The sequence below is a fragment of the Rattus norvegicus genome, chromosome X (assembly GCF_021556685.1).
Source record: "Rattus norvegicus strain SHRSP/BbbUtx chromosome X, alternate assembly SHRSP_T2T, whole genome shotgun sequence".
NCBI lineage: Eukaryota > Metazoa > Chordata > Mammalia > Rodentia > Muridae > Rattus > Rattus norvegicus.
Genome location: NC_141554.1, coordinates 132,611,962 through 132,623,911, shown reverse-complemented (window position 1 = coordinate 132,623,911; position 11,950 = coordinate 132,611,962). Strand labels below are relative to the sequence as shown.

The 11,950-nt window shown below is 36.0% G+C and overlaps 1 protein-coding gene across 1 annotated transcript; it reads right to left on the bottom strand.

Moving 5' to 3' along the window:
- Window positions 1–263: 263 nt before the first annotated feature.
- Window positions 264–2,179, bottom strand: Prr32 (proline rich 32). Its single transcript, NM_001401206.1, is given in 2 exon segments — window positions 264–1,248; window positions 2,076–2,179. Coding segments are annotated over 2 exon segments (852 nt in total). The 5' UTR covers window positions 2,096–2,179; the 3' UTR covers window positions 264–416.
- Between the last annotated feature and the right edge of the window lie 9,771 nt (window positions 2,180–11,950).

The following is an 11,950-nucleotide window of genomic DNA, read 5'->3' as shown; positions in this document are numbered from 1 at the left end:
CATCACTGTGAAACTTACCTTAAAGCATTCTTCCAAATTTGAACAACTATCCTTGCTTTAGGCATGTAGAAATTACAGACTCTAGACTTGGCTAACAAGGTCCCAATTGCTCCTTTCCACAGCCGCATTACCGCCCCAGTCAGGGGCACACATTGATAATGTTTCCAGTGAGCTTTGTAGGAAATACTATATATCTACACTAATTTCCTTAAATATAGACAACACACTTTTAAGGATTTGGTTTAAAAGAATAAGCTAGAACATTTAAAATTTGGAATCTTTATTAGATCTCTAATCTCATAAGGCACATTAGTGCTAAACAAAATGTAAGTGGGTAGGAAATTTTATATAAGAAGAAAAAGAGTAGCTTTCAACTCTTTCCCCAACCCTTTTTTCTCTTTTCTTTTACAAGCTCTCTAGTTTAAGTATGGAGGAGGGTATATTGCTCCAGTGTTGTAATGAAAAAAATAAGGCAACAGGGGAGGACCAAATCCCAGCGGAGAAGCAAAAGCAGTAGGCATCACCGGAAATGGATTGAATGCTGGAGCTTGAGGAGGCAAAAAACAATGAGCAGTAGAACAAGGTAAGCCTGTAATATTGGTTGACAAAGGGAGAGGTGGTCTCTGCTGCCAGTTATCCATAGGGTGCCTTGGGCTTCCCAGTGAGAAAGAAACATGAGCCAGGTTGCCCTTGTATGCCATTCTAGCATTTCCTGGGGTCACCTCCATCATTATCCCCGATCTAAGTGTGGGGATATATGGAGGGCCTCGTGACTGTGAACCCCTTGGTGGAAAGAACCCGTTGGCTCTAGGCACAGGAATATATGGCTTTGAGTTATTGCCACTTCTCTCAAGAACCCCGCTACCAACTCTGCCTCCAATCATCAGTGCCATAGGGCTTGCAGAGACTTCCTGGGACATATTAATAGAATCATGTCCCTTCTGGCTCTGGCTCTCCTGGCCCTCTGATCTGTTTATTTCTGCTGTTGCTAGGGACTCTTCCTCAATAGCAGGTGCTAGTGTAAAAGGGTGTCTCAGAGCTCTTGGATTTTCAGGAATGCGGGCTCCTGTTCTTGGCATAGTGAAGGAAGGTCTCAAGGAGACGGGAGGGTGGGGCCAGACTTCTGCATCATCCTCATCATCCTTCAACATGGAACTCAGACACCGAAGTTGCACATTGTGGTGTGTCTCCCTGCTTCCATTTTTGTCCACAGGTACCATTATGGATGAACGGCTATGCCCTCCAAGTCTAGCAATAAAAGAAATGAAAATTTAAATAAAATAGAAATACATTACCCAGCAAATATTGCAAGCATGTGATTGAATTCTGGGAATACAAGAAATAAAGGAGTACAGCTTTTTTCCTCCATGTAGTCAAGTAAATACTTTCCTACCTTACTGATACCCCCTCCCCCACCAACACACACACACACACACACACACACACACACACACACACTCAGAAGACACTGTTAGTATAGGATATCCCATAATGGCTGCCCCCTGTATCTGTTTAACTCCTTATCAATGAAAGACAGTAAAAAAAAATATGCCTATATGCCCTGGTTGGCTTCCCAGTTGACAGAAATTAACAGTGCCTTCAAGTCCTTTTAAGATCTATAACCCACTAAGCTCAGAATTCTGATTCTGGCAGGAATGTTGTGAGAAGTCTCTGGGGAGTAGGCACAGGGACACGCCATTGCATTCTTTCACAGAAGTCAAAGGAAGGTTAGTCATTGTCTTTAAACCTTCTACTTTTTTCTTTATGATTCATCACATATTCAAAATGAAACTTAAAACGTCGTTCTTTTCTTTTAACCTACATCAAGATCTATTAGTGAAACAATTTCACCATGATTCAGCCCTAATGTTTAGGGCTTTGTAATTATTATTTCAAACCTACATTTACAATCATTAATGGTTTTTATGTTTACGATCAGTAATCTTATCTACAATTACGTCCTTTTAACTTTTGCCTTCTGACCCTCTTGTCCCTGCTCTAGTAATGCATTAATAGCACCCAAATGATCTTTAAGTTTCAAATTTAAACTGATTTGAACTCAGTTTTATACTTACCCATTTTCAGTACAAGCCATGTAGAAATACGATCAAGATTACTTTCATGAGGTGGAAAAACAAACCAGCTGAACACCAGCACCAGCCGACTAGTCTGGAGAAGGGATCCTTGCTTCTGCCTCAGAGAGGTTTGGCAAATGCAATGAAGGCAGGAACCAACTGCTTTATTCTACACTCAGATTTCTGTGAGTGAAGTCATCAGTTGCTAGGCAAAGGAGCAGGAAAGTAGACAACGGGGAAGAGGGGAGGGATAAATCTTTTGAAGCTAAATGTGGAACTGCTTTTGGCCCAGTAAAAGTTGGACACGAAAAGACATTTCCTAAATCAACTGTGCTACAGACCAGCTGGAATGAGAAAATATTTCAAACAGGGTTTAAAAGTCATGGAGGCACGATTTCTTTCTCTCTTTTAAAGTTCTTACTATTCTTTTTTCATTCTTTGACTTGGCTTGTTTTTGTTTGGTGAAGCACTATCTTTTGTCCAAAATTATTTCTGAACATTCTTTATAAAAAAAGATTTATCAAATATCCAACTCAATGTATAAACACATATTTTATTTATTAACTTTTATTTACTTTGTATAATAATGTCCGATGCTTATTATTAAATATGAGCACCCTGCTTGGAGAGTCATATTACTACAAGAAATAGTGATTAGTGAGCTAAACTGTTAACTTTTGACAATGAAAGAAAAAAAGAGCATTATGAAAATCTCCCATGATAATTCTTTTGTATAATTTTGCTTTTGTATATTATAGTACTTGCTTCATACTGGATTATAGTTTTTATGTGTCTATGTGTGAATACATGACTGTGCTTCTCCTATAATGGAAATAGATGTTTTAGTGTGGAAGAAAGATAAATGCCATACTATGTATCACAGTTTTATAAATAGTTGACCACATTTTGCCTTGCAAATCTTACAGGTGGCAATTTTGATTCTTCCAGCAGAAATATCACCTGCATCTCCCACTTTTCCTAAGCATACCTTTCTGTGGATTAATTTTGAAAATGCAGAGGCTATAAGATTGCAATGATTGCTAATGCCACAAATTTAGACTAGTTCTTCCATTGTACCTAAAATTCATGCTGTAAAACTAGATCTTCAAATTTGTCTGTTCTTTATCACAAAATCAGTATGTATATCGTGCTATATTTTGAGTAATATATACCTCATTTTTTCCTTTATAATAAAAGGCATTCAAAAGTTATGCGTTATGATATTTGTGTGTATGAGAGAGAAAAGAGGGCAGATAAAATAAGTGTACAATGCTAGTCCAAAGGGATGGCCACTGCTGGAAGCAACATAACTCATTATGGAAAGGAGCTTTTGGGTCTTGCAGGCCACATCTTCCTACCAGGCTACCTTGTCTCTTTCTGTGTATATTATTGAATGCTTTTATATCTTTGAAAAATGAAAGTGACATATTTCCAACACATTTCTCAGGGGAATCTGTTCACTTGCTTAGCATGGTTTAATATTAAGAAATCTTTTGATTCCCAGTTTCACTTTATGCAAGCTTCATTTTACTATTTTTCCTCATGTAAAAGAAAACTTACTATTTGCATTATGATAGAATTTTAAACTTCATTTAGTATTTATCCTGCAGAGGAAATTACAACCCTTAATGCTTACTAATTCTTGGTAATTCCTCTTTACATATCCACTTTATGTATGACAAATTTCATGGTTTCATCTGAATAATGATAGTAAAGACTCTGGAAACTATTTAGTGCTTGTTCAATAAGATATTATCTTAATCAGGCTTCATGAAAGAAAAGCATAACTAACAAAGACCAAATAAGTGAGAAGATTGACAAATCTTGTGACACCTCAAAATTGTAAATGTCCATTATGTAATAACTGATATTATACCTTAGAAGGTGTTTGCATGTGTACTGACAGTGTTTAATGATTGCAGATATTTATTAATGTGTTATGTGTGGATAATAAAATAACACATAATGCATAGTACTCCAAGGCATTTAAATTTTTCAAGGGAGACAAAACTGTACCTATAAAATAAATAATATCTTATGAATTAATCTGAGTGGAATAAAATCTGTTAACATTAATTATATGATTAAAGCAAAATAGGAACCTATTCTTCAGATCTATTAATATTTTCAGATCTATGAATTAGTCTGAGTGGAATAAAAATCTGATAACAGTAATTACTTGATTTAAAGCAAAATAGGAACCTATTCAGATCTGGTCTAAAATAGGTCCCACACAGTATATGTGAGATTAGAGGCTTTGATCTGATTCAAAGGCTAGATATATTTATATGATTATATATGTGATTAAATGGGTAAAATACAACTTATGAACAAAACAAATGAAAGAATTAGGATAATATTAAATTATTTAGTTCAGACTTTTAGTATGAACTAAAGCTTGTATTTGATACAAAAGAAATAGAAAGGTCTACTTGGACCATCTAGAAATAGATGTTAACAACACATTTAGAAAAATCTTATAGGTTATAGTGTATTTAATGGCAGTGAACTCTAAAATTGAATTTAATTAAAAGACAAGTTAAATTAAGTTGATTAAAATCAAATTAATCAAAATTTATAAAGCTTAGAACCATCTCCAACATATCTTTAGGAAAATAAAAACAGAAACAAAACTGTCAAGATGCCTAAACGATCCAGGTTTTTTTGAATAGGAAGTAGTAATATGGATGCTTTTTCTATTATTTATTGGATGACTGCTCAGAGAAGGTGCAAATGAATAATAAAAAATGATAATTTGACTAAGTCTAACATTGCTGAGAAATCAGCTAGGCTCTGAAAGACTTTCATTACTCGTGACTTTTCCTCATGTCACAGTTCCCATACCACTCTTACCCCTCAAATTTCTGTTGAGATGCTATAGAGTGCTAACTGAGGACAGTATAAGTATATGTTGGTTTTTACACTGTAATTATGCCATCATTAAATTTTTACTTTTCTGCCAATCTCTAATCGTGTGTGTGTGTGTGTGTGTGTGTGTGTGTGTGTGTGTGTGTGTGTTGTTAAAGAAACTTTGCAGCTATATAAGACCCGGCAAAGTATTATTTAAAAGATTCTTTTTCTCTTCTACTTCAGAAATATTTCAGGAGCTGGAGACACAAGGGTCAATCTCTCTGTTGCAGTACAGCTAATAAGAAGGTGACGAGAAGATTGGCATGTTGATCTCCTGGGAGGCAGTTGTCAAAAAATCCTATCCTTTAGCGCATCTTCAAATGTGCCCATTCCTGTAGAATGTTTTCTAAGTTTAGGATGTCTAAAAAGTACTCCCAGAAACTAGACTAGTTATTTTAGGAGCATATGACTATTTAATTCAGTACATTAAATCATAAGAGTCATGAAAGCATGGCACTAACCCAGAATAGGCTATACACTGTTTCTTGTCTGTATAGAAGCATTCTGCTGTTTATCCACGGATCATAATTCTGTCCCCTCTGCTCCCAGCTGTTGGGTTACTCTGGGTGATGAGAGATGGGATTGAACAGGTGAGAGTGAAGCTCTCACCAACACAATAGCACAAGCAATTTTCAATGCATTCCTCACTCTGGATCGGTTTAGTGCTTTCCTTCTCCTCTCCCTCCCTCTCTGTGTACAGAATAAAGAAGCAAAAAAAGATAAATAAGTTTTTGAGACAGGGTTTATTCATTATGTATTTTTTTTCTGACTGTCCAAGAACTTTCTATATAAACCAGGCTGACCTTGAACACAGAAATCCACCTGCCTCTGCTTCCTGCGTGCTAGGATTAAAAACAGGCACGACCATGCTTTGCCTGAGAAACTTATTTTAAAACACTTATAGTTCACAATAATCTATGTAGGCTTAGCTATATAGAGAGAATTTGCCTGTTCATCTGCCTAACATTTATATTAAAATTTTAAGACATTTATTACCAATATATCCATTTTATAGATATGAAAATCATAAAATAAGGATATTCTGAAATCACAAATAATAAATGGCAAATAACATTCAAATCACTCCATTGAACATCAGAGGAGACTCTTCATCCATTTCGCCATGTGATTCTGATAAATCATATGCATGCGTGTTTTAGCATATGTAATATATAATCTTATAGCTATTCATCCTAAAGTAGTTCTTCAAGGAAAAAATAATCCAAGCTGAAATACTTACACTTCCAATTTCTGTCCCTATAAAGCTGTAAAAACTCACTGAAGCATTGTATATTCGGTGATATTCCAACTAAATGGTAAGAACTGCAGACCCTGTCCAGAGAAAACTGGATTGGAGACAAATAGACGAATTTAGGCCTAGCATAACATTGAACAAATAGCCTTGGGAAATAAACAGCAATATCATACCAGTATTACCTACATTAAGATGAAATTAAACCTAGAATAAGAGAAAAGTCTAACAACAGAAACACAGGTTGCAGGTTGACACAGAAAGATAAAATTTGAGTACAGCAGGGACTACACAGCAACAGTTTTATAAACAAACAAATACATTAATTTTGTTCTTTTTATTGTTTCAGAGTTTAACATATGTATAAATATGTCTTGATCAAATTCATTCATTTCCTCTTCTCCAATTTCTCATAAAAATATTTTGAAGGTTCTAGACTCTAGAACCTGTGGGTCACAATGCCCTGCAGGTCAAACAACCTTTTCACAGGGGTTGCCCAAGACCATTTGCATATCAGTTATGTACATGACAATTCATAACAGTTGCAACATTACCATTGTAAAGTAGCAATGAAAGTTGTTAGAGTTAGGATCACCATAAAATGGTGAACTTTATTAATGTTTATAAAGTTCCAACTTCCAACTCTCATTAGGAAGATTGAGAACCACTTTCTGAACAGTTTGGTGTTTAAAATCACTGACTACACTTAAAGTACCAGAGTAAGATTCCAAGAAACCACATCACTGCTTTCAACTATGTGTAATTCAGCTTCTTGGTATCTAACACCCTCTTCTAGGTGACATAGGAACCTGGGTATGCAGATAGTACACTACGATACATGTAAAGCAATACACTACACACATGATTAAAAATACATAAATCTAAAGATATCAAATATTGTCCTAGTAGTTAACTCTTGAACTGTAGATTTAAAGAAGCATACTGTAACAGCTAAGCTTATCCTCATGGTTGAAGTATCCAGATGTAAAGATTATAGTAAAAAGGAAAAAAAAGAGTTGCATGTGTATGAATGTGCATAATGGGTTGAATTAGATGACTTTTCCTATCTGTTGATGTGTTAATGGTAAATCTGAATATACTTGTAAATATACTTGTAAATTAGGCAAATTTCAAAATAAAAATAATGTTTTATATCCATATGTATAGAACTTAAACTTCAGATAAACAGAGTAAATGAAATGAAGGAAGGTAATTTTAAAAATACATTTTATGAAATTCTCAAGGAATGAATAAAACAGTGTTAAAGAAAAATAGTCAACATATAAAAGAGACACGTGCTCCACTATGTTCATTGGAGCCTTATTTATAATAGCCAGAAACTGGAAAGAACCCAGATGCCCTTCAACAGAGGAATGGATACAGAAAATGTGGTACATCTACACAATGGAATATTACTCAGCTATCAAAAACAACGAGTTTATGAAATTCGTAGGCAAATGGTTGGAACTGGAAAATATCATCCTGAGTGAGCTAACCCAATCACAGAAAGACATACATGGTATGCACTCATTGATAAGTGGCTATTAGCCCAAATGCTTGAATTACCCTAGATACCTAGAACAAATGAAACTCAAGACGGATGATCAAAATGTGAGTGCTTCACTCCTCCTTTAAAAGGGGAACAAGAATACCCTTGGCAGGGAAGAGAGAGGCAAAGATTAAAACAGAGACTGAAGGAACACCCATTCAGAGCCTGCCCCACATGTGGCCCATACATATACAGCCACCCAATTAGACAAGATGGATGAAGCAAAGAAGTGCAGGCCGACAGGAGCCGGATGTAGATCGCTCCTGAGAGACACAGCCAGAATACAGCAAATACAGAGGCGAATGCCAGCAGCAAACCACTGAACTGAGAATAGGACCCCCGTTGAAGGAATCAGAGAAAGAACTGGAAGAGCTTGAAGGGGCTCGAGACCCCATATGTACAACAATGCCAAGCAACCAGAGCTTCCAGGGACTAAGCCACTACCTAAAGACTATATATGGACTGACCCTGGACTCTGACTCATAGGTAGCAATGAATATCCTAGTAAGAGCACCAGTGGAAGGGGAAGCCCGGGTCCTGCTAAGACTGAACCCCCAGTGAACTAGACTGTTGGGGGTAGGGCGGCAATGGGGGGAGGGTTGGGAGGGGAACACCCATAAGGAAGTGGAGTGGGGAGGGGGATGTTTGCCCGGAAACCGGGAAAGGGAATAACACTCGAAATGTATATAAGAAATACTCAAGTTAATAAAAAAAAAGAAAAGAAAAAAATGTTGCCCTTTAAAAAAAAAGAAAGAAAAATAGTAAAAATAAAAACTCATTCTCCAATTAGAAGTTAAAAGTGTTACAGTTTAAAGAAACCACTCATAGCATCATGGTATTGGTATCATATAGATAGGCTTAGATAAAAATATAGAGAGGTCAGTGCTATATTAGGATTAATTGTTAAGGAAAAACATCTGAAGGCATACTTAAATCCATGAAAATCTTAATTGAAAATAAAAAGTCTTTTAGACTAATTTCTTCTTGCTCACACTGACATCAAAATTCATATAAATATATTTTAACAGTTCTCTAAATGTTAATCACTTGGATGAATTTGTCTAGATATTTGATGCCTCTAGACTTAAAAGAGCTCAGATCTAGATTCCAATCTGAGTTTTACCAATTACTAATCATGAAAATTGTGACATACTTATAAATTTCTGTGATTCATATTTGTCTTAGTTATAAAGAAATTTTATGAAGACAATGATATTAAGTGATAAGTTATATGTTAAAGGGTACCTTTTATACTAAATACTTGAGTATAATTTTCTTTATTCATGTAAGTATGTGTTTCTCTTCATAAAGGTACAAATGATAATACTCAGAAATCTGTTTCAGTGTTGAGAGAATGAAGCATTATATTGAAATTTCTTTGAAAATTGTAAATTCCCTCACATGTTAGGCTAATATCCCTATGTGTAATAATTCTTAGACAAGAAGAGTTTTTCACATTTTGGGTATTACCATGAGTATTGCCAGAGACTTCATCCACAGGTAATGTATTTTTTCATTTCCTTAATCATTAATATAAGATTAATTGACAGCAATAAAAATGTGATGTAACCTGTGTTCAACTTTATGATTACTGCTGTATACATTTCATCAACTCTTGTATTTAATAGAGTCACCCTATTTAAATACATACATTGCATTTTTTATGTGATTAGTTATTTAATAGGTCTCAGAACCTTTTGTTTCACAATAGTTATCATGAGAGTTACTAAGGTAATTAGAAAACCTTGGAGGGTGGGGAACGGAGGTTACTTGGATTTCAGATCATGAAGACTGGTTTTTTTTTCAGTGATTTGGTACTTTTTCCCAGTGAAAGGGAAACTGTTCCACCCTTGCCATCCCAAACCCTACTCAAGTAGACAAATAGATAGCTGGCTGGTGGAGGAGGCTTGACACTTTTACACACTGACTGTAATTCAGTGTGGAGAAAAGTTGCTGATGAAACACAAAATTGAAACACTAACAAATCTTAATTCTTTTCTGAACTATTGTGTCTGCCCATGTTACTAACATAAATATTTATTTAAAAGAATCGGATAAATACAAGACTCCACAGTTATCTATTTATAAAATCATTCCTTTATGTTTTAATTAATGCAGGTCTTCCAACTACGGTTTTTAAGTGTAACAAATTGACATGTGTTTTTATTTAAGGGGAGAATTCATTATCAAAACACAACTGTGGAGAGCCAGGAAACTGAAAAGAGCAACAAAGAAGAGCAATGCATAATAGTAGGATTCAAGTCTGCTTACAAAGTCTCAACAGCTGTATAAAAATTTAGGAACCAATGTTACAAACACTTTTGTGGGCACTAGGCCATCTGACATAATGTTAAATCAGAAAAATTGAGGTGAGGGACAGTGTGCTGATTATGAATGATCTTTATTATATTCAAGCTTTCAGAATTTTTCCTGGTGGCAAATTAACTGTGTCACTCTAGCAAATTTCCAGGGTCTACCTATGAGACAATGACTCAATTGGTAGATACATTCTGGGTCCTGTTAAATACCCATTGTCTCTGGCCACAAAAGAAGACACACAAATGGTCTTGGATTTCATATGGAGTTTCTTCATCAAAAACACTATTAGAAACAGAAAATCAACTAAAATGTATTTCATACATCTAAACAGTATAGAAACACATTATACAGAAAAAGTACAATATTTATAAACTCTCAATGTCACGGAAATAATTTTGTCTCAGGTCAAAAGGAGAGTACTTCCGCAGAGGGATTGTTGATCTTGGTGTGAACAGAAGTGGTTGTGACTGATCCACAGTGATATCTTTAGTATCTGTGGGTCTAGGCTGTGATTGGTCTAAACACAAGGTTCAATATCCATTGTTTTTATTAATGGGAAAGGCTACAAGTGGTTTGAAAACCCATAAAAACCTATAAACCCCAAAACCTATAAAAAAAAGCTATATTGACTCGGTGAGGTAGCACAGAGAAATAACTATCAGCTCTTCCTCCCTGACCCCAACCTTTCAGCATTTAAGCCAAATAAAGACTTCTTTCATATCACTTTTCATTTTTAAATATTGTATTATATATTTATTTAAATTGTATTTATATGTTGTGGGAGTTATGGGTTTGTGCACATGAATGTAGTTCAGTATCTTAAGATACTGAGGTGAAAGTTAGATCCCCTTAAATTGGAGTTACGGGCAGCCACATGATAAGAATGCTGGAATCCAAAACTCAGGTCTTCTGCAAGAATAGTATGAGATCTTAACTGCTGAACCATCTCTTTTAACCTGTCAAGTCGTCTTGCATACTTTCAGTAAAGTGAGCTGAGCCAGTAACAAAGAACAAGCATAGTTAAACATGAAGCTGAAAAAGTCAAGTGTCAATAGCCAGGGAATATTGCAGAGTGATGCAGTCAAGGCATCCATCTTTCTGACAGTTGTAAATGAAGCAGCTAAATGAAACCAGAACAGGGCAAGAAAATAGAAGCAGCAAAAGACATCAAAGAAAGTCCAGATTGGAGCCTTAAGAGCAATAAAAGGTTGCACGAACCAAAAAAATAAAATTTCAAAGACCCTAGTTGCCACAGCGAATTCCAAAGAGCTCTCAATTGTTTAGGAACAAGAATCCCACATCCCATCTAAAAAACGATAACACTAAGGTACTACAAATTCCTATGTCCATACTGGTTGCTGCTAAGTACTGAGGAATTGCCAAACATAGGATGGCCTGCATGCTACAAGTACACTAAAAACCAAAGCCTGAGCTGCTGTAGGACAAAAGCACAGACACCAAACCCCCACTATTGCTGATGCCAAGATATGCTTGCACACAGGAGCCTGGGATGGATGTCCTGTGAGAGGCTCTACCAGCACCCAGCTGAGATAGATACAGATACAGCCAACTGAGTGAGCCCGGGGACCCCAATGGAAGAGTTAGGGGAAAGACTGAATGAATTGAATGGAATTGGAGCCCTATAGGAAGAACAACACTGTCAACTAACCAGAACCTCAGCTTCCAGAGACTAAGTCACTAACCAAAGAGCATACATGTGCTGGTCAGTGCCCTCTGAAACATACGTAGCAGAGGACTGTTTTGTTTTGTATCAGTGGGAGGAGATGCGCTTAGTCCTGTGGAGGCTTGATGCCCCAGAAAAAGAGGGATGAGATGGGAGTGGGT